This window comes from Athene noctua, chromosome 1 (assembly GCF_965140245.1).
Source record: "Athene noctua chromosome 1, bAthNoc1.hap1.1, whole genome shotgun sequence".
Classification (NCBI taxonomy): Eukaryota; Metazoa; Chordata; class Aves; order Strigiformes; family Strigidae; genus Athene; species Athene noctua.
This window is the reverse complement of record NC_134037.1, coordinates 139,196,068-139,223,636: the sequence shown is the minus strand read 5'-3', so window position 1 is coordinate 139,223,636 and position 27,569 is coordinate 139,196,068. Positions and strand designations below refer to the sequence as shown.

At 41.0% G+C, this 27,569-nt stretch overlaps 2 protein-coding genes across 3 annotated transcripts in view; both read left to right on the top strand.

The window, feature by feature from the left end:
* Nucleotides 1-7,934, top strand: part of CMSS1 (cms1 ribosomal small subunit homolog) — a 248,011-nt gene extending 240,077 nt beyond the window's left edge. For both annotated transcript variants that reach the window (XM_074898014.1, XM_074898006.1), the window contains 4 exons: nt 935-995; nt 1,866-1,953; nt 3,540-3,628; nt 6,999-7,934. In XM_074898014.1, the coding sequence (XP_074754115.1) occupies nt 935-995; nt 1,866-1,953; nt 3,540-3,628; nt 6,999-7,082 (322 nt within the window). In that variant the 3' untranslated portion in view covers nt 7,083-7,934. The remainder of the gene's footprint in view (nt 1-934; nt 996-1,865; nt 1,954-3,539; nt 3,629-6,998) is intronic.
* A 122-nt stretch (nt 7,935-8,056) lies between these two features.
* Nucleotides 8,057-19,503, top strand: LOC141957050 (cell cycle control protein 50C-like). Its single transcript, XM_074897993.1, has 7 exons — nt 8,057-8,641; nt 9,423-9,533; nt 10,791-10,892; nt 12,233-12,323; nt 14,475-14,612; nt 15,631-15,840; nt 16,441-19,503. Exons 1-7 carry the CDS (start codon nt 8,441-8,443, stop codon nt 16,626-16,628), a joined length of 1,041 nt encoding a protein of 346 aa, XP_074754094.1. The 5' UTR covers nt 8,057-8,440; the 3' UTR covers nt 16,629-19,503.
* Nucleotides 19,504-27,569: the final 8,066 nt, after the last annotated feature.

The window sequence follows — 27,569 nt, the reverse complement described above, 5'->3', positions numbered from 1 at the left end:
TATCCTCCCCCTTCTCATTCTAGAAGTCTTGATGACTTTGATGAATTACCAAAAACCTCACAAATTTCATGGTTGTTCTTTGTGTCTTGACCCCATTTCCTGTGGTTATCTGTCAGTACAACATGAGGTGGAGACTTGGGAAGTTTGACTCCATGCCCCAAGTGGAAGCATAGATACAGCAGATGTGCCAGTAGTGCTTAGCCCCTCCATGCCAGTGTTACCTTCTGAGACTTAGGGGGTGTATATGTACACTCGTATATAAACCTTTAGCTTTGCAGAAGAGAAAACCGAAAATTTGGCACGCTGCAAAAAACATTCAGAGAACACTGTCTTAAATGACATTCGGTAAATACTGAATGTGTTGTCTCCTGCTTGATTAGTGCAAAACATGGAGTTGTTACTGTGTGCCAAAACAGAAAAACAAGTCAGGCTTTCCACAGATGAGTTTGGGTTAACTGGAATTTGGGCCATCTCTGCAGTAAAGGCTGTGGCAGCCTACGTTTTCCCAGCAGCCACACCTCAGGAGGGCTGTACATTGGTCCATACACGGATCTTTCATTTTGTGCATGCACACACATGTTCATACATGCCTGTATCTCAGTAGCTGAGGTATTTTTGAGTTAGAATTTGGCAATTAGTTGTTTTTGAACTAAGTTAGCTGTGAAAGCACAGACCATAATTAATATTATCTTAAAAGCTATCTAAACAGTATTGCCCCCTACTGATATCTTCTTTCTGTTTGTCCAGTTGTTGATCCCTGTTGATCAAGTAGCAAATAAGAATGTACAAAATGTTCAAAGTATGAGCAGGGGTCACCGGGGAACTGTGTGTCTCAAGCGTGTTGAGAAATGCCAGTTAGTTTTATTTTCCTGCTGTGTGGTCTTAATCCCAGCCCTGATGCTTGCATTTCCTTTTCCAATTTTTTTCTTGCTAGGTCAATGACAGCATTTAAAGGAGACTGCAGAGTTCTCAAATTGTTTGCAAAGCACATTAAGGTAAGAGAGCAGCAAGGGAATTTTGGTAGAGCAATTAAACAACTAACTAACATTGTACCATTTTGTTTTTAAACCATTTAGCCATAGTGTCTGTCATATAGTGTTCATATAATGTTCCTTTCTTTAGGTGATGCTTACTCTGGTAACCCAGTGTTGCAGTTTGAGGAATCTAGCCAAACCCATCTCCAATAGCTCTGGTGCAATCCTATGCAGAATGCAGATGCTTAATGCATGTGCTGTGTTTTAAGGATGTTCCCCATTCCTCTGAGGTGCTCACTCAAATGGCTTTTGCCTGTTTAGATAGAAGGCTTCCACACACAGGTTTGTAGGAGCAAGCTGTACCAGCACCCACGTTTGCATTCCGCCAGTTGGATGCCCAATATCCATACCTGTTGGAGAGCACAGATTATGAGCATCTTCGAAGTCATGAGTGGACATTTGGTCTTTGACATAAATGCTGTCAAACACACAAATGCCACTTGCTTTATTTCATCCTTTTCCAGTGTCTTCATCTTGAAGCAGTTTAGAGCTAATTCAACTTCGTCTATTTTCCAGACATTTCCAGAGAATTTGTTTAAATGCTGAAGAAAGCATACTGTTCTCACCTCCAAAAATAGTTGGTGCAATAGCAGATTTTTGAAGTTGAAAATGACTGAACTTCTAGAGAAGTGTGATGCCCAGCTGGCTGTTATATTTCTTAAACTTTCTCCCAGATATATCAGTTTGACAGTTTGAAAGATGCATAGCATTTGTTATTTGATGGTATTCTTGAAAGAGATACTATGAGATGAATTTATTTCCTGGTCTTTCAGAAGAAATTTTAAAACAATCATGGTTTTACTGTGGTTTGTCTTTCTCTCTTCAAATTAGATAAAAGAACAGATGAATATGTTGGAGAAAGGTGTGTTCCACATTGGGGTTGGAACTCCTGGGAGAGTAAAAGCACTAGTGGAGCAAGGTAGGAAAACAGGGCGGGTTTTCTCCTTAGGTAAGTTATACTTGGTCTCCTGAGAAGCAAGACTTCAGTTGTTTTTGAAGTGCTTAGATTGACATGAATCTGTGGATTTGGGTACTGAACTGTACAGTTCTGTTTCTCCACTTTGTCAGTCAAAATGAGGTCAAAATTCTAGTAGCTGATTTTATGATCACTTTAAGCTGGCATGAATCAGGATTACCAGAGAAAGACAAAGTAATACTTCTCCTTTCACCCCCCAGTCAGTGCCTGCTTATTCCCCCTTCCTGCTTCTTGTGCTGGCCCAGGAGTCTGTCTGGCAGCCCAGTGAACTGATCCCGATTAGAACTGATCCCAATTAAAACAAAACCAGTGTGCACACAAAATCAGGTAATGAGCAGGCAGAGGTGGGGAACTTCCTCTTTTGGCAGGAATACTGTAAGGTTTAAAGCTCCAGGAAACCAAACACTGCAAGTAAGTCAAAAGGAAATAATGGCAGAAGTCATCGTATCATATGTCATCACTCTGAGCTCAGTGTAAACTTTTGTGAGGGGTGGATGAAAGATCTGTTTGCTGATTTGATTTTATTTCTGATTTGCCTGTAATGAAATTAATTATTCTATATAAATCTCCTTTTCTCTTACCAAATTTTGAGTACTTTTAATTACTCAATAGACATTATGTACACACAGAAAAACAAACAAAATGACAAGATGATAAGGTGATTCTGTTCCTCTTTCTAAACACTGCAATGCTCTGACTGTGGTTTCTTGGGCAGGGACTGGCTGTGGGTTGGGACTCTTCACTTCTTCCGAAAGGGTACAGGAGTAGCATCATTTTGTTGCTTCCTGTGCCCTCCACCAACATTAAATCCTTACTGCTCAGCATGTCAGCACATTGCCATGCTAGATGGAGGCAGCTTATGGCCGGCACACAAGGTGTATCATCTTATCCTAAGGTCTAGTCCTTTTTTCACACCTTAGTGTTGCAGTGGCAGGTCACTAGAGAATGGAGATGAGTCAAAACTGATAAGAAAAATTGTGGGCTTCATGTAGAAGACCAGGGAAAAATGGGAACAGCTGGAGGGCCAGTTAAAAAAAGATATTTTTCTTCTTTCACCACTATTTATTTGGAAGATAAAGGAATGCTTCAACAGCACCACTGACCTGACTCACATCTGCATAGCACCCACTCATGTAAATTGCTAAACACTGTCAGTTACTGTTAACGGGAGTTTTCAGGCTAGGGTCCTTGTAACCTACCAGCTCCTCATCAGCCGTGGAAATTCAACTCCTGCGGTTTCATCAAGAGGAATCTTGAGGAATTATTTTCTGGCAAAGTGTTAGCTCTTGACGAGCCTGGCAACAGTAGTTGCTCTACTTTTGTGTTTATCTTCCAAAAAAGCATGGGCTTATGTGGTTAAGGGAGTTTGCAGTGTCAGTGCATTAGTTTTCCAACCAGCAAATGTAGTACTTAAGTGTTCAAAGGTTAGTTTCCTTGGAAACAGACAGCAAAAGATATAAAAGCCAAAGATCATTTTCATAAGCACATGTCACATTATCTTGATAGTAAAATGTATGTTGCCTTTTTAGATGGCCTGTTCTTGAACTCCACAAAATATATGATTCTGGATTGGAACTGGAGAGATCAGAAACTAAGGAGAATGATGGATATCCCTGAGGTATTGTACAAGCACCTGTATATATTATATTCTGTGTATTCATTGCTTTTGATTCTAGTGCCCAGATCTTGGTCAGTAAGTTTTTCTTTCTATAAAGAAAGGTCTAGAAACACAAAGAAGTCAATATTTGACTGGTAAGTCTGTATTCTTAGGTCTCAAAATTACCTCCTGAGAAGGACTTTTTCCTTTTTTGTTGCGAGTCACAGCTGTGACTTCTACAGTTGTGCTATGAATTTCTCCTCTTAATTCTAGATGGTTGTTCTACCTGTTCCCAGGACGTTTTCTCAGCAAGAGGACTTTGTGCAAAACTTTCCTCAAAAACTAAACAAAACTTTGGAGAAGTTTTTGTCTCCATCTGAGAGTAGGATAAATTCTTGTGAATAAATCTACAGACAGTTGTCTTTTTTTTTTTGTCTTTTTTTTTTTTTTGGCAAGAGGTAGGGTACAAACTATGTAGAGCCATCCATCATTTGTAGACTTCTTTTAAGATAATTCCCCATTCTTTTTAATTCTGCAGTACAGCTTTTACATTTATTGCTGTGACAAGGCATGTTTGCCATATGCTGTGGGGCATCGGCTGGTATCTAGCCAGAGAGTGAAAGAGGCAGATTCCTCCTCCATCAGTCATTGTTAGAAAGCTCCCAATTTCCTGCAGTGTTTCCGGGTTTTTTGCACATTTAGAGCAGGCCAATATGCAGAATCTCCAGGGAAAAAAGTACTTTGTTTCCATGTGGACATTAAGTTGTTTCACGAGTGAAACAAATTACCAGTCATTAATCCTTCTCTGCGCTTGTCTGTGTATTTGAATGTGCTGTATTCTACAGTCCCACATACCCAAAGATATGTGTTCCTAATGATCTTGGATAAAGTGCCCCACGAAAACATACCCTGCAGAAATGAAGTACTAAAAAAAGCTTTGCTTTTTGAGGCAAGAAGACTCCCTCTTGTGGTAAATACATATAAGACTTTTTTGTGTGGTGCTTGCACTTAATCTGTAAGTTTTCTAAAGAGCATAGAATGCAAATTCACAGACATAGTGGTACAAAAAGTGCTGGTTGCAATGGGATGGGTTTTTTAGGTCAACTGAAGGAAATATACATACAGTAGACTATAGATGATCCACCTCAACTGAAGATTATGTTGCAAATATTTGATTTTGGGTATTGCAAACCTAAACTATCCCTTTCATCTCATTGCATAACAGCATTTCTGCATGTCTGTCTAGGAATATAGGCCAAAAATTCTGACTCCAGATGTATTTTATTAACACAAAATCTTAAGGCTATCTTAACATCAAAATGTTAAGGCTTAGTTTAAGTTAATACCAAGTAAGTGAGAATATTGCACCTTCATACATAGTGTTAGCATAAGGAATAGATATTTATGTGTGATTACAGGATAGTGAATGTGATTTCTGAAAAGTCTTCAGTCCTGCCCTTGACACAGGTAACACAACGTACAGAAGGCTTTTTGACATCTTGAGCTGAGTAAGTGGAGCGTCTTGCAGCTATTTGTCCTACTGCAGACATCAGGCAGATTCCTGAATTTATAAAGAATGTCAGCAATAAGAAATACCCAAATAATGTTTTGGAGACAAGGCATTTTAACACAGGAGAAACTAGTGGGATGTTTTGGCAACTTGCAGACTTGAAATATGGAATACAGCCTTAGTGAGCAAAAGATCTTGCTCTTCTACTTGTATAAAAATTGTGAAATACATGCTATGAATAATTCTATATTTTCTTAAGGAAGAGAGGTATTGTAGTACAAAATAATGTAGTATAAAAAAAGTAATTTAGAGAATTGGCAGTTTGGTTTACTAATTTCTTTCATCCTGTTATAGTTGTGGAGGCAAAATTTTACCCTTAAAATTAGAAATGAGGCATACTGACCCATTTTCAGTGCAAACCTTAATTGTCAATAATTTCTTCATGTATTTAAGGTGCTGCATTGCTAAGTTTCACTGTAATTACACCAGAAAGCAAGAACAGCTGGAAGCACATGTCTGTTCTTCTTGCTTTTACTGTATTCACCTGATGTTCAGTGGAGAATTACGTACCCAGCAGTATATTTTGATAAATATATGAATTAAAACCACATTAATCTTCCCACATGACAGTCCTGTGATATCATCATATCATATCCACATAATGGATGGTGCCCTGATCCACTGCTCTCATTTCAGCAGTTAATGCTGTTGGATTTTTTTTTTTTCTCTGTTTCTGTGTCTCCCACTTCATTCATCCCCAACAATGGAAAGAAATAAATAAAAAGAAAACTCACAAAGAAACCAGAGGAGGGGTGAATGAGTTTATCAAACTCTGTCCTGGAGTTATATTAAAGCATGAAGGTTTAAATGCAAATTGATTGTATGCTTTCTGATCTGACCAAAGGACAAGCTTCCTGCTTTGAAAGCTTTGTGTATAGAGGATGGTGGCAATACAGAGCTGTCTCAACTCCTCAGTTTATGTGTTCATAAGATTCAAATGGAGTTTTTTCAACAAAAGCCAATATTGTATTGCCTGCAAACAATACAAACACTGAGACTCGAGTAAGTTTAAAAATGTGGAAAATTTAAGTTTCAGCTTCATGAAAGTAAAGAGGTTTGTAAGAAATGGACTTGTCATAGAAAGACAACTGTTTTCACCCTCGTGTAGCACATGCAGTGTGGAATAGAATCAGGCTTTCTCGTATCATTTATTCCTGTGCAAAGCGGAGGCACAGAAGGATATAATCCTGAGAGAAAATCTGCAAATAAGTTATTTGTAAGTAGGAAGAGGGAGCTATAAGCTTGAGACTCTGGACTAACCGTGATGATAGAAAATCTTTTGTTCCTGCTGAAATATGTAGTCAATATTTACTCTCAAATACATTTGTCTTTTATCTTTAGATAAGCAATAAACTACAGCCATACCCATGTTATAAACCAAAGTACATGCAGCACATAGACCTGACCTTCATGCTCGCTTCTGTTCAGCTGTCTCGGACACAGGCAGTGTTGTGGCCCTTGCAGTGCAGCACTGCCCTTGTACTACCTGATAGAGGTTGATACTCTGGAAAGTCACATGGGGATTTTGCAGCCCAGGATGGACCTCTTGCTGTGGCATGTTTTATCAGGTCCATACCAGTGACAACTTTTCTGTAGCCATCTTAGATGGGACTTCATGAGCTGTAGTTATACTTCAGGATTGCAGAACAAATGCTAGGTATTGTACAGAATGGAAACATTCTAGAGCTCAGGACCTTGTATGGGAACATCTTCATTAATTTCTAGTCCTATAGTAAGGTGTCTGAGTAAATAAATAATGGTATTTAGCCAAAGCATTATCAATAACTTTTGATACTTGTATTTTATTTTTGTTTTCTTCAGATAAAGAAAGAAACAATTGACCTGCTGGAGATGAGTATTATAAAGCTGTGCAGAGAGGGGTCTCTGAAACTGGGACTCTTTTAAAGGTTTTACCAACAAGGAAGTAATTTGCAGCTACGTTTTACTATTAGCCTGTCTATAATTGGCAAACAGGTGATGGAATCAAGAATTTTGACTTCCCAGAGGTCTGTCAATACAGAAAGAATGCACATTGCAACTTTTTCTGAGTTTCTTTTTCTTTTAATAACAAAACAGAAGTTTTGTTTGTAGTTTTAGCATGATTTTTGTTGCAGGAACAGTGTGATACTGAAATTAGTTGCATTGCATTCACCTGCTAGATTTACTACTACATACCACTTTTAAGACTTTGAAGATGAGCAAACTTGGGGGTGAAAGTCTTTGTACAACTCAGTTTTCTGTCTTCTCCTTCTGCTGTCTCAAAGTCTCTTTACTTCGCTCACAAGAGTGGTAATTAGTTCTTGCCCTCGAGGGTCTTTGAAAAAGTTGTATGAATTTCAGTAATTTGTCAAAATAGTATTTTTTACCTATCGGTTCTAGAGCTGGCCAAATGCTGTATTTTGCTGTTGTGTGATAAATTACCTGTATGTTATATTGAGACTTTATTTTGGTTAAACTGTTGAAGTGTGCAGAAAATATTCTTCTGTTTGTCCGTTTAAATTAAAAATAGATGATCTCTGGGTGATTCTTCTGTCATTGTGGATAGTAGTAATGGATGGATTTTTTTTAAGAGGACAAGATGAATAGAGATTAACAAAATCGCCAGCATCTTGGAAGGCCATTGATCCAGCCCGGATGTTTTGAGAATGAGTTGCTCTTTCGTGATAAAGAACACTTAACCTTTTAACAGCTTTATCTTGCATCTGAATCAATAGCAATGAATGTAGTCAGTTAAGAAAATTGATTTGGTCTTGCAGAGCAATGTTTTCTGTCCAGTGCTGTCTCAGTACCTACAGTCCTCCCCAGTGGCACCCAGTGCAGTTGGAGTAGAGCTGCTTTCATTGTGTGCCATGCCTGTTAGCTTGGCAGCTCTGGAAGCGAAGGGAGAAGAGTTAATGAATCTGAGGTTACCCAGAAATTCCAGTATAGCTGGCAGTATCCCTGAAAATGAATAAGACATAACAAATCCTGCTGAATTGTGGGGCAGGCAAAAGCAGATATTCAAGCTTTTCCAGGAGGCAGGAGCTTGACACCCTGACCAAAGTGCACAATCCTTTGATTGGTACAAGCTGATCATGGGGATACAGGCACAAATGTAGAAAATGAGGAAGAGAGAGATCTGGTTAATAAGTAATTCCTGGCCATAATGCAGATGTGAACAAACAATACAGTCTCCCAACAGTAAGGACAGTATCTCAGCTTAAACACTCTCCAGCACAAGTATGTGACTCCTTCCCCTCACCAAGAAGAAAATTAAAAACAAGATGAGCTTTCTACAGCAAGAAGGAGCGACACATCCTTCCAGATGTCCGGATAACAGCGCCTTCAAGCAGCAGAAGCTGCCAGCGTGGAAGCCCCAGCTTACCCTTGCGACTGTACTCCCCAGCTTCTTCCTCACAGGCGCCTTCTGCCTTGCCATGGGGGTCTGCCTCATACTGTCCGCAAACAGCGTCAGAGAAATCCAGGTTGGTTTGGAGGTGGTGTTCTTAGATACTCCATGAAGAAGAAACGAGGCTGTGTTTGGGAGGAAAATGCATTGAAGTTTTGCTTCTGGATAAAGGTGGTAGCAATGGCTTCATGCCTTGGAAGTGTCCAGCAGCCAGTATTCCTGTGAAAATCCTCAGGGATAGTTCATCACCAATAAAATCCGAGCACTGGCTAGTAACATCTGAAATCTGGGTGGTAATTACTGCCACTGGGTGGTAATACCTGGCACATTGTCATTATTTCCTGGGTTTTTGAAGGGAAATAAACTAATCCCTTTGATAGTGTTTGGTACTAGAGGAACATACATGTTTGTTGGGGCAGAATGCAAGGAGCCCTGATGTTGAAATGCCTCCTGGAGGCAGGGTTTTTCAGACATGTGGTGGTTGGAGCCAGTGCTCAGCACTACATCCAGGCTGTTCAAGAGGAGTGGGCTGTAATGCCTGCGGTGATTTGTCAAGTGTTCCTTGGTCAGCCAGACCAAGCTGCAGAAGTGTTCTTCACTCAGCACTCCTTTGCCGAGGAGCAGATGTGGAGGTTCTGCAACAGACAGCGAAAGGCTCTAAAACAGCTTAAAACTAGGGATAAAAGCTGTGAATGTTCATTGAGGCCAAGTCCTGATTCTCTGCCTCTGTCGATTTTTAGCAGCCCAGAGTCACTTGCAGGAGATCTGCTCTGAAAAGTCTTGGAGCTAAAACACTACTCTTTTCCTATGTGCATGGCCTTTATTACAGTATCTCTGCTTATTTGTTTGTTTGACAGATTGATTATTCAGATAAATGCTCAGATTGTTCAAAACTCCGTGAAAATTCCTCTAACTGGAATAAGGAGTGCCACTGTTCTGTTAATTTCACGCTAAAAGAAGATATATTGGTAAGTGGATACAAAAAATGAACTCAAGTAGCTTAATAGCTCCTGTCACTTATATCCCTATAGGATAAAATATACTATTTCTCTTCTGTTCAGCTCCTGACTGAATTTTCTTTGTGCTTTTTAAAAACATGAAATACTCAACGTTTTACACTTTTGACTTTGCTATTAATTTTGGTACATGTTAAAAGTAATGAGGAGCAGGCTATCTCTATCTTTGGTTGGGAGATGTCCAAGGATTTGATGGGGATGGAGGAAATGGTGTTTGATTGTGGAGGTGACCTCTGTATCTCTTTCTTTCAGTACATAGCCAACCCTTGCCCTGGAGTTGGTTGTTACTGCATTGTTAAGCTCTCAAATGAGAAGGAAATCTGAAGCTCTGACTGCTTGTCATAAGTAAACCCCTGCAGTCTTTTTTACAAGGGTTGTGCTGCTAATCCCCAAGGTCCTTCAAATAATTAAAGTCTAGTAATGTCACTGCAGTTTCATTTGGGAAAGTATCTTTCATTTCCTGTCCTAAACTGCTGGGTCGTGTCACTGAGACTGTTAAAAGGCTTCATGTCCCTCCAAAGAGATGTTATGCTAAGTACTGCATTAATGATCCCTTAAAATTACAGTACAATTTACATTATGTAGTCACTTTAGGGTTCTTCAGTATTGAAGAGGCTGTTAAAATGCTCTGTAATTCTTCAGATTAGAGTGATGATTGAGATGAGATGTTTATTTAACTGAATTTTTTTAGTAGTTTTAGTTTAGTAATCCTTTTTCTTGCTTATATTTGCCTGCCTAGCATTCTTCTTTTAATCAGAGGACTGAACTTTCAAAAGGGTTTAAATAATTGATGAGAGGAGGCCTTATTTTTCAAAAAATCAGAAGGAATTAAGAGCTAATTGGTACTTGTTGAAGTTTTTTGTGCACCTTCTTTTATGGGAAATAAGTGTCTGTCTCCATGAAATTATTCATAGTCATTGCAGCTTCCTGGCCAGCTGTGCCATCTTGAGTGAAAGGATAATCCAGCATTTCTATTTGGTTTCATTTGGTGATTTAAAATATGTTTAATTTTGTACCAAATTACTAAAACTTTCAGCTGGAGTAAAGGCTAGGTTATAGGCAGTGTCTGCTGAAGTAATTGCTTGGTGTAGTTTCCACACTTAAATATGAATTGAGTATTCTCTTCCCCTCTCTTTTTTAGCAAGTAATAGGATTTCTCTTTGTCTACATGAACTCACCTTATTGAAGGGAATTGTCCTTGAATTGTAGGGTGATGTTTTTATGTACTATGGCCTGCAAAACTTCTATCAGAACCACCGTCGATATGTGATATCAAGAAGTGATGCACAATTGTTGGGTCGAAATGTAAACGTAAGTTTTCGTCTTTATATTATGAGATCATTGGTATTTCCGTTGGGTATATCTTTGACCACATGGAGAGCTAACTAGGCCTAACTGTAAGGGTGTTAAGATGGCTCTAGAGAGTATTACAAAGGTACAGATTTTCAGTGTTTGGTCTCTGCTTTTATGATTGCTAGGGCCCTTATTTCTAGTAAGTTAGTAAGAGAGGAAGATTGAGGGCTAAATAAAAGATGTCAGTCCAGGGTTGCAATTCTCAAACCTGCACCTTGTAGGAATGCTGATTAAAAATACATTGTCTCTTTCAAGTAAATTTGCAGAAAGCTTTTCCTTCTAATGTTTTCAGTCAACTTAGCCAGAAATGTTTTAAGCTGTGCTTTTATTACAGGGTTAGGGAATGAAGTTATTCTAGATCTTTTATTTTGCCATCTGGCTTTGGAAGTGGAGAAGGAGCAGTAAAAGGTTTGTGGTGAAATAGGTGATCATGTAGCATTCCAAGTATGGAATTTAGGGTTCTAAAGAGGAGGCTATACAGTGTCACCTGCAGCAGGCCTGCGTAAGGAAATCGGGGAATGCAATCATGGCATTCAGGATTTTTACTTACAAATCTAAAAGACATTTTCTTTGGCTTAGAAGTAGCATTTCTTAATATACACGCAGTCTACACAGTCCTCTCAGTACATGTGATGGTTGTGCCATAATAATCTGTTGTTTCTATAAAATGCTGCTTGTAACTCTCAAGATGTGTTCCCCGTACAACTGCTTCCCCAGGTGTCCCCTCAGCTTGTTTGCATCCAGGTGCAACCGCTCTTGGCTTTGGTGCCAATCAGATACACAGCTTGTGAAGAGTTACTTGAAAATGTTTCTGTGTTTAAACCTGGAGATTCATAGTTTCACATGAACTGACACAGGAGAGATGTGATAAATTTGAGATGGGCTTTTGTTCTTCATGCATCAGGGTTTCCCCAGACAGAACTGCAGTAGTGTGGCTGGCTGCACCTGCTGTTCTCCACTGCTGAAGCAGTCCAGGTCAGAATTAAAAAGAAGGAAAAAGGAGATGTTCTAGGGTAAGCCGAGGCTTCACTGGAACATTTAAAATGATAGCTATGTTACAATAGCAGATCCCCAAAGGAGTTTTTGTAGTCTGGAGTTTGCAAGTTGCAAAATTTGGTGAAGACCTTAAGTTACTCACCATGAGATGAAGGGTATTCCTCTAGCTACACACCCATTCATCCAATGTGACTGAAAGGTACCGGAGACTTAATTATTCAGTGGCTTTTCAGAAGAAGGAATGGGAGGAGAACATTAACACCCAAGTTCTGTGCCTGACTGTTCTGTGATCTTGACTGCAGATTCAGAAGAGCTACTGTGCACCTTTTACCACCTACCACAACGGGACGCCCATGGCTCCCTGCGGTGCTATTGCCAACAGCATGTTCAATGGTAAGTAGGAATCTTCCACACCTGTCTCATTTCCATTTGAAACTCCTCCGCTACCCCAATCCAGATGAGTCCTGATGTTGCAAGTTCTCTTTCTCCCACAAGAGTTTTTGTTTGGCAGTGCTGCTGTGGTGAATATGAGGCTCTGTTTTCTACAGTTTAGTAACTTTGCCCTTCATTTTGAAACTGAGGAAGATTTTTCATTTACTAAAGCCCTCTTCAGTGTGAATATACAACAGGACCGAGGAATTGAGTTCCTGGTGAAATAAAAAACAATGATATAACAGATTTAGTGTATTTCCTTGCTAAAAAAGGTTCTTGTGGAGTGGTGGGAGAGCCCAGATTCTGCCTTCTCACAGTGATGTGCTGAAAAGCAGGTGGCATGTTCTTCACATTGGTTTCAACCTTTGCATCTATGTGGTTGCATTTTGTTCTTTGAGTGCTGGAAGCATACATAGTCTTACTCAATTTAATCCCAGATTTGATCTTGTTTGTAGTAACCGAGTGGGCATGATCTGCCTATGAGTACATCTAGTTTGAACCCTAGAGGGCTCCTAGCCATGACACTGGCAGATTAAGAATGGATTTCTATGGGAGGAGAGGAGACAAAAAACTTCTACAGACTTTTCTTCCCTACCCCATCCTTTTTTGCTTGGCCCCCCTCCCCCCCTTTTTTAACTTGTTCCAAGCAGCCCTGCAGTGCAGCAGCTGTTGCCAAGCAGCTGAGCCACCCACACTGGAAGACTTCTGAAGAGGCGCCAACACTTGGTATTCATCTGCCTGTGCACTCACTCACCTGCTCCCCTGGAAATCTGATTTACTGGTCTGGGCTCAGAGCTAGGCCAGCAGAGCTACCTGTGTGCAGCCCACACTGTTCTGGAGCCCTGGCTGCAGGACAGAAGGCAGAGAACTAAGGACAGTCTCTACCGAGTCTGCCTTTGCATCTGTCATTAGTGCATGGTGTGAGGAAGAGTTCCAGCTGCTGGTGATGTGGGGGAAGGGGGTGATGTCTGAATCTCCCCTCTAGTAGCTCATTTCTGTCCCTCTGCTGTGAGAGAGGGTGCTTCTCATTCACTTTTGGCAGTTAGGTGGTTGTCTAAGGCTCTCTAATCTTGTTTTGTAAAATGAGGAAGATGGCCAAGTTCCTGCCATGGGAAAGGTTTTTAACCCAGGCTAGCAGGTAAGGGAGCAGTCAGTTAAACAGGCAAAGCTCAGAGAATTTCAAGTCCTGTTAACAAAGTAGTGACAAGCCGCTGGGGATGTGGCTGGGCACAGAATGATCACTGACTCAGAAGAGTGTGTCTGAGCCTTAAGAAGCTGTGTGAACACAGGTTTTGCAGCAGGACAAAAAAAAAAAAGTATGTTTTCACTGTTGCTCATGCAGTTGAGTTGAATTTTTCATGCTTCCTCAAAAGCAGTCCCTCCCCATCCATATCATCTAACTATCCCTGCCTGTCATCTCAGTGCCTGCCCAGGTGTTTTCACAGATGTTAATGAGACCTGTAATGTTTTTGCCTTAAGTTAGACTAATCTAAGTAGGAAAATATCATGGATAAAAACAAGTGCTTTTTGCCCACCAAAACAAAATGGCGCAGTTAAGTGCAATTTTAACTAAATGTTTTTTGATTGAAGGAAGTGTTCGTGTCCAAGTTGGAAGAGAAGGTCTATTATCATAAAACTACAGCAAAATTTTCTCCAAAGGGTCATGGATTCCCTTGATTGTGCTTTCACCTCTCCCCTGGTCCCTGCAAACACGTCAGTTTAGGACAACTGTCAAAGAAATGCTGGGGAAAGCTAACTAGGAGAGTAACTTCTGTAACTAGCTGGAGAGCTCCGAAAGTGATTTGTGACAAAGTTAGTCACACAGGAGTTGATGGACATGAGATACTTGCACATATTTCTGCACAAGGATTCAGTAGGATTATTGGTAGGAGTATGTTCAGGCTTTAAAACTTCAGAAGTGCTAAGGCTCTGGAACCACCTTGTCGAATGTACGGTGCTCTCTGCACAGTCATGACGAAACCTGTCCCGGGATTTCTTTTGTGTTCTGTTCACTTGAAATACACTTCAATGTCTGGCAGTTTTTGTTAGTCATGCTGGCAATTAGAATGACTGTCTTTTACTCACATGTCTTGCTTCTCATATTCCCTGCAGATACTATTGATCTTTTTTACAATCTTAACTCATCTGCTATTCAAGTACCAGTGCTGAAGACTGGAAACAGTTGGTGGACAGATAAAAATGTAAAATTTCGCAATCCAAAATCTTACAATCTCTCTTCTGCATTTGCAGGTAAGAAGGGTTCCATTAGTATTCCTTATTTTTCAATGGCTTCCCTACCTCCCCTCTCCTGTGTGAGGGTCTCCCATTCTAAGACAAATTGACTTTGGGAGAAATACCTCCCAAAGCAGGTTGGAGAAGCAGCTTTAGACGGTGACTGAAAGCAGAAGAGAGATTGAGCCAAAGTATCACTTTTTAAAAAAAAAAAAAAAAAAAAAAAAAAGAAGAAATCATTGACCATAGAAATCGGGAGAAAGATGTTTTGGAAGACTGAAGTTGGGCCACATCAACACCCTTCTATATAGTTCCTTGTAACAGTCTATCCAGAGAAAGCAAGGATGCAGTCACTTTATTTTCTGCTATTAAAACATCTATGAAGAAGAATGGCATGTTACATCTTTCGTTCTTCATGTCTTTGCAGATTCTCAGGCAGTTGCGAGACAAGTGAGGCTGCCACTGTCACTAGTTCTTTCAAGCAGCTGTTTCCTTGTTATGGTTGATTTGTATTGAAGTGGGACTAAAAGTTCCCTATTCTGGATCAGGGCAATGCTGTGCTGGATGCAATATGCAAGAGTTATCTAAGTAGTTTTACTATGACAGATTTTAAGTATCATAAGCTTGTGCTGTTAGACTGCAAAATGGTACCTTTCTAGTTGTACAGGCATAAATTAATGTATAAAAATGAAGGCAAGCTCCTCATTATAGAGAGGAGCATGTTTCTTGCTGGAGAGGCAAGAATCCAGAATAAACAGTATTTTCATTTGTGCAAGTCACTGTTTTTCCTGCACTAAGTTTCTAATGTGTAACAACCCCTGGGTACTGTTAAACTCTGTTTATTCATGTTTGAGGGAAGTGGGTATGCTTGGGTGAAAAGTGTTACCTAGCGTGTATAACATTTTCGATACTGGACAGAGTCTTGTGTCTCTTTCATATCTCATTCTGTGTTGGCTGTCAGTAGGCCAAGAACTTGGTCACCAACCACTGTTCATACTAACAGTATGTCTTCCCTGGTTTCTTCCTTTTCCATCAGGGACAGCAAGACCTCCTTACTGGCATAAACCAGTATATTTGCTAGACAAGGAAGATGAACGGAACAACGGTTATGTGAATGAGGACCTCATTATCTGGATGCGAGTGTCAGCCTTCGCCACCTTCAGGAATCTTTACCGTCGTGTCAAACGGATAAGGCAGTTTGCTGATGGCCTCCCAGCAGGGAATTACACTTTCCGTATTTCCTATAGTATCCTTTCACGTTATCCCAGACTATTAGATAGTTACGATGAGATGGAAGTGGGTGGGATTTGCATAGTAAAACAGCAAAGAAACCGAGCAAAACACCCCAAACTAAATCACCATGAAAAGAGCTGGTTTTGGGGTTGATGAGGCACTACAGGTGGATTTTCTGTAGCCTGTGCTGATGGAGTTGAGCCATGTTACTCAAACGGCAGCACATAACTTTGGAGAGAATGAGAATGCGTGGAGTATCATCATGATAAACTGCCCAAAGGGCTCATTTTCAACTGAATTTTCATAGCAAATTAACACAGTAGCAGTTACATAAATTATGAATCTGAAATTTATAATGTAAAAAAAAATAAGTATTTCCATGTTCACACAGAGACTGTGTCTAAAAGCAGTGGGTTTCTTACCACCAGCTGCTACTGCGTTTTTGGACCCCGAATAGCAGAGACATCACAGATCAATTAAAGGAATTTTTGCAGCAAATGCAATTCTCCAGGCTCTTTATGCCTTGGCAAGTTTTTGAGCATTCACCACTACTTTTTCTCCTCCTGGAAATAATGTAAACTTTGTTAGTGAAACCTTAACAGCCTTCTACCAGATTTCCCCGTTACCAAATTCAAGGGGAGGAAACATGTGATTCTTTCAACCGTGGCATGGAACGGAGGAAGTAACCCATTCCTGGGAATTGCCTACGTGGTTTCTGGCACAGCAGCAACCCTGACAGGTTTTGTCATAACTGCCATCCACTTAAAGCTCAGAAAAAAGAAAACATTCTTTCAGAAATAGTAAGGTTTCCTGGCTTTCTGAACAGAAGTAGAGGTGTGCTGTGAAGGAAGAACGTGCAACACAGACCTTTCCTTCTTTCCCCTGAGCTCTGGATCTGTTTCAGTAACAGGTTTGGTGAATGTAAGCAAATTGAGGGGCAGTGCTATTCCGTCATCCAAAACCAAACTTACCTGAGGCTGCATACTTATTCATGTATGTGTGCTCCTAAATTTGTTTCCTAAAAAAATTGTAGTGAGATGAACTTCAAACAACAGGTAGTGTAGTGGGGTAGAATTACAATGGCAAAGAAATAATATGGTGCTAATGTCTGGCCAGAAGTAAGGCAGAATAAGAACTATCCATTTCTTAGTCTTTAATTCAGACAATATTTCTCTTGCCTTAAATGGAGCTTTGGATGGGTAAAAAGCGAGGTCTTGATCCAACAAAAAGCTTGAGCAGGTAGAACTTGCTGCTGAAATCTGTTTATGGGCCACATGTGTGGGCTGAATGGCTTGGCTTAGGTTGTGTGTACCTTTTTCCGCTATCCTGGAAAAAAGTAACCAAATTAGCACAGCATATTCTATCACAGTATGATTGAGTACAGGGCATTTTTCAGGAGTTTGGAGTCTGTTTAAACCCAATTTATTGGGTTTATCTAGGTACTAGGACTAACCTGCAAAGCTGCATGCATCAAAACGCTGAGTTACATTTTTTAAAATTGTTATTTAATAGAAATCTTAAACTAAAAACTCCTATAATGATAAATGTTTTAGCAGAAACATCTACCTACTACAACTACTAAGCCACAGTTGCACTCCTACCTACCCCACCCTTCCACGCAAAAGTTCACAGACTCTTATGTGACATGAAATGTCTCTTCCCCTTTCAAGCTGCTGTTTCTGTGGAGTGGTGACCTATTGTCGATAGTAAACAAAGCATCAGAATATCCGTCACTTTAATTTTCAGAAAGTAAATACTGCAGCTTGTGAGTAGGCTTATCAATTTTCATGTTACACATTCAGAATTTCACACAGTTAGGAGTTATTTCCACTCTCAGAATGTAGGAACAATACTGAAGAATTTAGGTCAAGTATACCATAGTACATCTAAATTTTTCTAAATTATTTTTCTGTTGCAAAATTGCAAATGAAATAAAACACTTTAATTCCTTTGATAAGTATTCCGTTTGCCTTACCTTCCCCTCCTCTACAAAAGACTTCCACGCTGAAACAAGGACTAGAGCAAGAGAAGGGAACGCAGCACAGGGAGGCTGCATGCCACTGTCAAGGGCACCCACATCTGCTTTTAAAAGTGCCTCAGGCACTTAGGAGCTTGTGACCTTTGACGGGTGGACTCTGGTGATTCTGGTTGCAGTCACAGAATGTGCTGTTTCCTTTAATCTCGGCTGCGTAATTGTGAAATTGAGCAGAAGGGGTGCTGCTCAAGTTCACAGCCTGGCCTGTTAGTACAGTCTTGCCCCGGACCTGCTGGGCCAAGGTGTGTGTTGCTGTCTGCTTTTCCCGGTCACCTCCATCAGAAAGCTGTAGAACCCGATTGCAGTATTGCAGACCCTTGCATCTAAATCTGTCAGGAGCTGTGGGAGAACCCTACCCCTCACTGGACTGACAAGACAGAGCATGAAGCAGCACGTTTAGCAGTGCTTAAGCTCATTAGTCTAAATCACATTTAACAATGAGACACACTCTTAAACCTTTAGAAAATGTAATCCCATGCAGCCCTCTGGAAAGCCCTGATGGGAGTTGTGCCAAAGCTGAATTTAGGATTTCTGGCTCCAAATGGACCACAGGAGCCTCTTTTTTTTTTAAATCCTCTGAGAAGCTGACTTGCAGGAAATGGTATGTCATCTGGGTGGTGAAGTCAGAGTACAGTTGTCATTGATTTTACTTCTTCATGGAGTATCTGGTAAGAATGTTAGTAAAAGGAGACTGAATAATGAGGTATGTACTTCAGTGAGTCAGTGTCTACGAGAAAAAAAAACTTACTTAGAAAAGAGAATCTAGCAAGTAGTTCTTACAGTTTGCCCGTTATCTCCCAGAGGTTTATGCAAGAACCTCTTCTCTTGAAATGTACATTGTCTTCAGACCCCTCCACAGGGAAAACATCTCTTCAAACCAATCTTCCTCTTTCTGTTATTCCAGAAGTTGTCTTTGTTTATAAACCCAATCCCTCCTTTTCATTTTACCACAGCTTTAAACACGTCTTACATCTTTCTTGTACCCCCTGAACAGTGTCTGAAAGCTGCTGCTTGAGCTCCAGCAGTTACTGTCAACTTCTGAGCAGCTCTGCAGTGTCTGCCTTGTCATTCGGATTGTGCTGCCCAGGCCAGAGCAAGGGCAATGGCAGTTTTGATGAACTACTCCCAGTAGATGGAATCTGCCTTGCTCAGAAGGGTGGAAAACAAGTGTTAGCAACCTCTTTACACTGCCTTTTGTGCCAGTGCTACAGCCATGCTGTCGGTCTGCCCCTTGTGCCAGAGTTTGCATGAAGGTGCCTTTTCAAGAAAATGTTGTAGGTGTGTTCTTCAGTGCCCACACTGGGGAATACTCCTCTACCTATATGAAATGTTTACTTGAATTCTTTTATGCTGCTGCTGCCGCCTTACTCCCTCTTGTGCAGGGGCTGAAACAGAAGCGAGAGCCCTGGCTGAAAATCTGCCCTAAGGTAACAGAAAGATAGTAAAAGCCATCGTTAACTGCCTCTCCTTGTTGCATGTCTGGGGGATTGTCCCCTTTTGTCGGCTGCTGATACCAGCAGGAAGCCTGATTTCAGACAAAAATCCAGTGGGATTTTGAACTAATTTATTCTGGCTATAAGGAGATCCTTAAATCACAGTGCTCAGGGGAAGCATACTGAGATTGGGAGAGCAGAGTTACAAAGGAACCAGAGAGGATGCACTTTTACCAAGGTATGGATTGATTTAAAAATACCTGGAGTGTCATGACCGATACTGCGTCTTCATCACAGCACTGCTCATGCCTTGCACACTCATTTTTATGAATTAAGATTATGTGTCTTGAATAAAGTGGGAAAAAAAGGCCTTGGTAAAACTTCTCAAAATTGAATTTTAATGAGCTGATCTACCAAGTGTACTTCCACTGATAGTAAGTGGGCCTTTTTCTGTGAGAGATTAATTTATGTAGATTTGTCAATTCAGTACAAAGATCTTTAAGAGCTGTACCTAGAAAAGGTAAATAGTGAGTGGTACATCACTGTGCCATAAAAGACCCACTGCCCTTATTTGTAATACTTTGTCATATCAAAATTATTAGTTTGAATCCCTTTCCTACAGATGCCAGCACTTCAGAAAATAGCATAATACTAAAAAAAAAATCTTTTGGCTTTCAAAGGAACGTGCTGGTTCCTTTGTTACTGCTACTTAAATAAAGCCTTGTCTTGTATCGTTGCTGTATATTCAGTCCCTTTTTGCTGACAGAACTTTGCCTATTTCCTTCACTCTCAAAAAAAAAAAAGATGCATGTCAGAAATGGGGTTTAAGTTTGGTGGACCGAAAATAATGGTATCATAGATTATGGGTTTTTTTCTTTTATTTTCTTCTTTTCTTTTCCCCATCTTTTTTCTAAAACAGATAAATAAAGGAGGATGTTATTTATTGCAATTGGGGCAGGGGGGGGAGTGGATATTTAATAAATGGAAAACTGGACAAGGGATTCCTGTGAGTAGATGTAATCTAATATGGTAAACATGGACTAAAACAGATGAGCTAAATGGGACGTAAGTTTCTGGATTTTGTTTTTTTAATACATGTTTTCATTTGTGATTTTGAAGATGACAGTTACAGATTCATTTTATCTTCTGGAATCTTGTAGTTTAGTTTTAACAGTGGCAAAAATATCTAGAGGTGAAAGGATCCCATTATTATGAAAAACTTGTATGCAATTTAAATCTCATTTCTAAATTACAGGGAGGTAGAAGAGAGCGCTGTATTTTAATGTCAAAAACTGTTGTACTACTTTTGGTTGCCAGCTCCCTTTAGGATTGAATTTCACTAATGGGATATACATCTATATATGGAGACAAAAGTGAGGCAGGAGTTACAGAATATTTCAGTAGCACTTCAGTTACAGAATTTTTCCAAGTCTTTTTCAGGCTTTACAGTTTCATGTGTATACATCCTGTATCTGTCTGCCTTGTTGGTTTTTCTGTGTTCTGAAAACAGACACTCACTTAATTCATCCATCTGAAAAGAGAGGGATGAGTCTTTCATGGGAAACAGATTACCATGATCACAGACCTATAGAATATGGAAAAATTAGATACATGCTGCATCTATTTTATATAAACAGCTGTGTTGCATGGACATTATTAATAATAGTGTTTGGATGGGGTGCCATGAATTTTAATGATTCATCACAGTGTAAAAGCTTTCTCTCCTTTCTCTGAGAAATCAAACTAATACCAAAGAGAGCAGTTCAGGGAAGGGACAGCTTGGGAAGTTTTGGTAATGTGAGGAGATTTCCTACGAATTTGGATTTAAGTTTATACCTAAAATAGGAGAAAGCCACTGCTTGTCACGTGATAAGATGCTGTCCTGGGAGCAGTATGGTATGAGAGACAGAGCTGATTTGAGAAAACACTGTATTCACACCAGGAGGGGGAATGGTCAAAGGGGCAAGGTACTTCTTGTGCTCTTGGATATGGAGGCGAAGAAAGTTGGCTGAGCTGCTTAAGATGATGGTGTATCCTGGCATGTGATCTGTAAAGCCGCTGTGATTTTGGGGAGCAGCCAAGCTAAGTAAAAGAAATCAGTTTCAGTGGAAAGTACACACTCTCTGAACTACAGTGCATAGCTTTTGAGCTAAGGTGTTTTGACTCCATTCTAATTGCATTATTCCCTACAATTTCAAGAACAATTTTGTGATGAGCCGGGAGTGCCTTGGGCAGCTGTCGTTACTTTGGTGGCCTCTTGCTTGCAAGAGAGGGTTTGTTGAGCAGTTTTTGATTGCTCTGTGTCCTGCTTTCTCCCCAGGCAATGGGCAGCCAGGCAGAGGAAGAGTGAGGCTTGTTTGTCTTCTGGTTATGTTCGTGAGTGCATGAAACATATTCTCCTTTTCCCTGTATAGCCGACTAGAGGGGAAAAGGACAACAGAGCTGATTCTGGTCCAGTGCAAGCAGAGTCAGTATTTAAATGATATCAAATGGTAATTGCCATAGATAAAGAAATCAAAATAGTTCATACCCTCAAAAGCTTATATATCAGACAGCTCTCATCAAAATACCTGTGTATCTGCTGAGTATGTACTATGTACTCTGTTGACAAACATGCAGCATGAAACAAGGTGAAAAAAGGCCATTTATGTATACACACACTCAATTGCAGCCATTGTCTCTTTGCATTGAAGTGTCTAAAATCCCTTTTAAACTGAACCAATTAAAAAAAACTTGGAAAAAAGTAGGTTTTCTACTGTGTCAGACCCAGCTACCCAAAGTTATTTGCCTTTTTCCCCATGATGATTCATTCCTGTGTGTAATGAGAAGCTGTTCCATTAACAGCTGTTAGCCCAGTTATCATACTGGGGGACTCAGGGTTTAAGATTAGGTTAAAAGTTATTGAGGCTTCTCAAATAATACAATACAAATTCCTGGGCTTTCGAGGGACTGTGGTATTAGTGAATCGGAAAACACTGGAAAAAGAAATATGTCAAAAAAACCCAGAATGTTTAAAAGAAAACAGGAAGTAGGTAGAATCTACCTATAGCCCCAGCTGTCATAAGGAGTTAACATTTGGGGAACATGTACTGAGGCGCTGTCACTGCCTCTGAGGTAAAATATGGCCATTACTTGACAGTGCAGAGAGAGGCTTCACAACAGCTCAGGACAATAATAACATCTGCAGTTAATAACACTCCTCCCTGCAGTGGGCGTGCCAAGAAATCTGTCACGGTGGGGAGGACAAGAGGACTGTGTCCCCCAGCGCTGGGCAGAAGCCATGATTTAACGCCGGGCGCCGAGGAAGCGCCGGTGGTGCTTGGTCCTGGTGGGTGGCAGGGTGTGTTTCCCAGGCCTGTAATTAGGTTACAGTCCCTGCCTGGGCTGGCTTTTGCTGGCCTGTGTTGTGGCATCCACGTGCGGGACATTCAGAAGGAGTTTGAGGTGTCTGTGTGGTACACTGTGCCTCTGACCTCGGTGGCGGTCTGTGCCGTCTGCAGGGTTAAGTACAGAAATGTGGCAGAGGGAAGGGAGCGGGAAGAGCACCAAGTGTGCAGTTTCTCTGTTTTGAAGGCTGACGAAATGAGATAGTCACAGGAAGAGCAGCCCATGGATAAAGCAGGTGGTGTCATGAGTGCTTTTGCTGATCTGTCTTGGTTCAGATCCTGGGAATTTTATTTACCAACAGGATTTAGACAGTGAGTAACTTCTCAAGTAGGGTCACTTCTGTGAAAGGGACCTTGCGCTTCACTTTTTACCTTGGTTCTGTGCTCATTGTGTTGCTTTGACTGCAGCAGTGTTACTTAAAGCCACTAGAAGTAACAATAATAAAAGAGTAACCATTGACTTTTCAGCTACACCTTACAAGAACTAGAAGGCCTGTAAAGCAGATAGGTTTCTGCATCTAAAGCCCTTCATGGTGTTACCTTCTGACAACTAATAAGCCATGGCTGGAGACGGGCCATCAGAATCTGGGACTGACAGACATCAGTGATGTCCACATGTCATTGTGGTGTCAGCCATTCCTGTCGTGACTGAGCCAAACAGAGCACATCTGCTGAGTTTGATAAAGAAAGATATCCTGTGCTTATAGTCAGAGTTCCATGTTTCAAGCTCACTGTTGCCGGGGCTCATGTGAGATCCAGCAATGATCACAGAAAGTCCTCGAACAGGCTGTCTTCATGCACTGTCATTTCTGGCTTTGCGGTTAATCATTAAAAAAAGGCATTGATGCTGAATGAAGTTGATAAGCTAAGAAGTAAAGCTATGGATAAGATTTTTATCTCTGCATATTTTTTGTTAACATGAATTAAATACAAGAATTGCTTAACAGATGTATAAACTGTAATTGTGCCAATGGGGTTTAGGCTGTAGGTTGAGGAATTTGTCATTCAGATTTCTAAGTCCATAGCTTCACCTCAGGCAACCAGTGGAAAGCCACGTCTTAACTAAAAAGGTCAAGAGTTACTTTTCAAAGGGAGGTAAGAAAATTAGAAGACAGAGCACATGCCTGTTGGGCATTTTCATAATTTTTGGCTTTTGGGGGATTTTGATTGAAATGGAATGTCTCACACGGCATAAGTAAATAGGCTGAGGGGTTTTTTTGATTTGGGATTTGCCCTGAAACTTGGGTGTTTTGTCAGGGATTCTCATGTCTCCCTAACATGTGATAGCAATCATGTCATAGAAAGGAATGAAGTGTGAATGTGTCAGGTGTAATTTTAAGTGTTCTCAGCTGTTGAAAGCTTATTTCCCATCATGGCTTCAGTAACGCTGAGTTCTGAGGGAAAACGTTCCCTTCCTACAGCGGGGGGTATAATTGTAAAGTTTCAGGAGCGCAGCAAAGTTTGTCCCTGTTTTGGACCCTGGATACTTCTTTTTTAAGAGGAGGAGTAGTGGCTCTTTAGTTTACACAGAGGTAGCCTGAGCTGTGAGTTTTTAACATGGTCTTCACTCTTGTTCACTTCTGATTTCATAAAACTTTAATAGCTGTGACATCATTAACATGTGGACAGGTTTTCTTCAGCCAAATGTTACTCAAAAGTTATTGGGGGGGGGGGATAGAGGCAGATGGAGCATGATTTCCTTAGGAATTGATGGAAAAGGCACTTGTATTCACATCTTTAACACGTTTGTTCTTTACAGTTCACTGCGCGAAGAGCAAGAATACTTGTACTAGGAAAAGGCGGCTGGTCGATGCTGTCCTTGTCCAAATCTCACACCTGAGCGAAGATCCTGGGAGGATGTTCAGCCCCTCCCCGGGGTGAGTGTCCGCGGCCCTTCCCGCCCCTGAGGCACGGCCGGGACCGCTCGCCGGGAGGGGCCGTCCTGCAGGTGCCGCCCACGGGGGATGCCGCCGGGGGCCTCGCGCTGATGGGCGCGGGCCCGAGCCAATCGGTGAGCAGCGGGCGGGGTGGAGCGCGGCTCGATGTAACCAATGGGACCCCGAGATGCTGAGGCGGGGGTGGGACTTGCCGCTGGCGGGAACGTCCTGGACCGGAACACCTGCAGCGGGCGAGTCGCTGCCGCGCGCCGTCCCCCTCTGGGGGGCGTAACGGCCGGCGCGCGACGCCGCCCTCAGGGGAGCGGGACCGCCCGGAAGGGAGCGGGGGCGACGACGCCCTCCGCCGGCAGCAGGTCGGGACATGGGACATGGGACATGGCTGCGGCGGGGCCCAGGCAGCTGTTGGGCCCGAGGGACCTGGCATACTCCCCGCGGGCTTTCCCGGGGACGCGTGTTTGTGAGAAGGCTGCCTCATCGAGAACTGAGGGTGCGGGAGGGTCTCTGTAAAAGTTTGCTAGAGGGCTGGTATCGTGACTTAAGGGAAAAAACATTCCTGGGATTATTTACTGCCAACTCAGTCATACACGTGCCTTGTAAAAAGTCAGATTCGGAAATAGGCACAAGTTTTGTATTTCAAGTTGAGATCAGCTCTGTGGAAACTCATTTTTGCAGGCAGCTTTATTAGTGCTGGGTATCGTGTGGCTGTTTGTTTCATTATTGTATGAGTTTAAAATCTGATACTTTAAAACTTCTGGAATAAATAATAACGGTTTCCATCTCTTGGTACTGCAAATATAGTATCTGCCACTGTTGGGAGTGGGAATACTGCCAGTGGATGTCTAGTTCTATGAGAGAACTTCGGTTTAATAATCAGCTTTTCTTCTCTGTTTGTTTTAATAATCAGCATTTTTTTGTTCGCTTTATGTAGGAGGCCAGTTCTTTGTGTATATGGCTTCATCATCCTCTACTGTGTTGAAAAAAATGCTATAAAATAAGCATAGAAGCATAAATTATTTTTATTTTACTGTGAAAACATAATTGAAACATCTTTGGTTATCATTTACTGTTAAGAACTGGAATTTTAAAATACTGTGGGTTTTTTTTTTCCTTTATATCATCCTTTACTGGACTTTGATCCCATTTGTTTTTGGGAAATTAAGATAACTGTCAAAATGACACTTGTATTCCAGCCCAGCTTTTTGGAAATAGCAGCAAACCACAATATAACTCATGGCCATGGTGCTAGAGGGGGTAGTTTAAGTGTTTGGTGTTAACCAAGTGCCCAGTGGTTTATTACAGCTATGTAATACACGCTTATAAATACCTCAGGAATGTGAAATAATAAGCCAGGCAGCTGTCCATTCAGGCTAGGAACGGAAGGATTGGTGTTAGGTGGGTATAAAAGGAGTGATAATAAAATATAACCAGGACTTAGCAAACAGAGGGGGTGGGAGAACAAAAACCACCCAGGATGTAGCAAGCATGGAAAAAAAAAACAAAAAACAAAAAACACCACAACAAAAGCTTCCTCGGAGCCTGTTCTGTGTTCAGCCCCTGCCATACACTGCCTGGGCAGGTGCTGAGACCTAATGATTTCAGTGCTGTGCTGCATACTGCCCCACCAAATCCCATGTGGAAGTTGTCTTACATCAACCTAGCTGCAAAGTTGGGTTCTAGCATTATATTGCAGATTGAGTTGCTGCCGGGGAGAGAATGTCCTCATCCGAAGGGTCATTTACTAGAAACTTTATGGATGCAAGAGCAGGGGAGGGGGGAGCTTGCTTTTTTGCAGGCATATACCTGAAAAGTTTGTCAGTATTTGGAAAGCTGCTCTTCACTAGTGATTAATGAACTATTATTAGTATTTGAATCTCTGAAATAATTTTGTGTCTTGAATAATTTAAGATAGTGAGATTTTTCTAGTAGGATCGCACAGTGTATATTTTAAGTATGTGGTGCGTGCTTATTTATATTCTGTTTTGTGCCAGATATGACTTAAGACAGGACGCTGAGTAATTCTTTGAGGACAGTAACATGAGGTCTTGTTGCCCACTTGTCCGAAGGAAGATGACTTTCCAGGATCATAGCTAAAAAACTAAATGTGGGCTGAGAATGACAAACCCTTTTCTGACTACCTTTTTACATTAATGAGTTTTTGGACCACTGTGACGCTTTTCTGTTGCATGAAACTGCGGCTGGAAAATCTCTTAAAGTTACAAAACCTTTATTTGAGCTTTACTGAAAAATGCAGATTTTTGCTCCCAATGAATTGGTTTTCTTGGGCAGAAGGAGACATTGGAGATATTTTAATATAGATAGCCTTGGGACTTCCTTTGGGATTCAAGATTTTCCTCTATTTTGTTTGTTGTTCCAAAATTGTCACTGTAAAACCTGATGAAAAAAGCAGAGGCTTGTTTGCAGTGTTTAGTGTCTGGAGAATAATAGCATTTTTTGTTCTGCAAATGCAATCCCAAATGAATCCGGAATGTGTTGTATCACTGTTGTTTTATATACACAAATGAGTTTACATTTTGGGTTTGTTTACATTTTTGTTTTGGTTTTTTTTCACATTTTTACATTCTGTTTTGTGTGTGTTTTACAATGCTGTTATTTCTGATATGAAATACTACACTGTGTTCATTGCAGGAGCTAAATCCAAATCTTCAATCTCAGCAAGATACCTGTGAATCAGAAATTTTCACTGCTGTGTCATGGGATTGAACAGTGCATCAAGTACCAGTTCAAGACAGGTACTATTTTGATGTCTGTCTGCACTCCTGTTTAAGATACTGTTATCTGCTGGAGTGTGGGGAATGTCAGTTGTACATTCCTGTTTCAGTTCCCATGGAAATTATGGAGCTTTGCGATGGGACCCTCTGTGGGGGGGTGGACCTTTGAGATAGATTGCCCTGGCTTTTCAATTCTCAAAAAAATTGGAGCAACTTAAAAAGGAGGCAATCAAAGTTAAGACAAAACAACTAAAGACATCA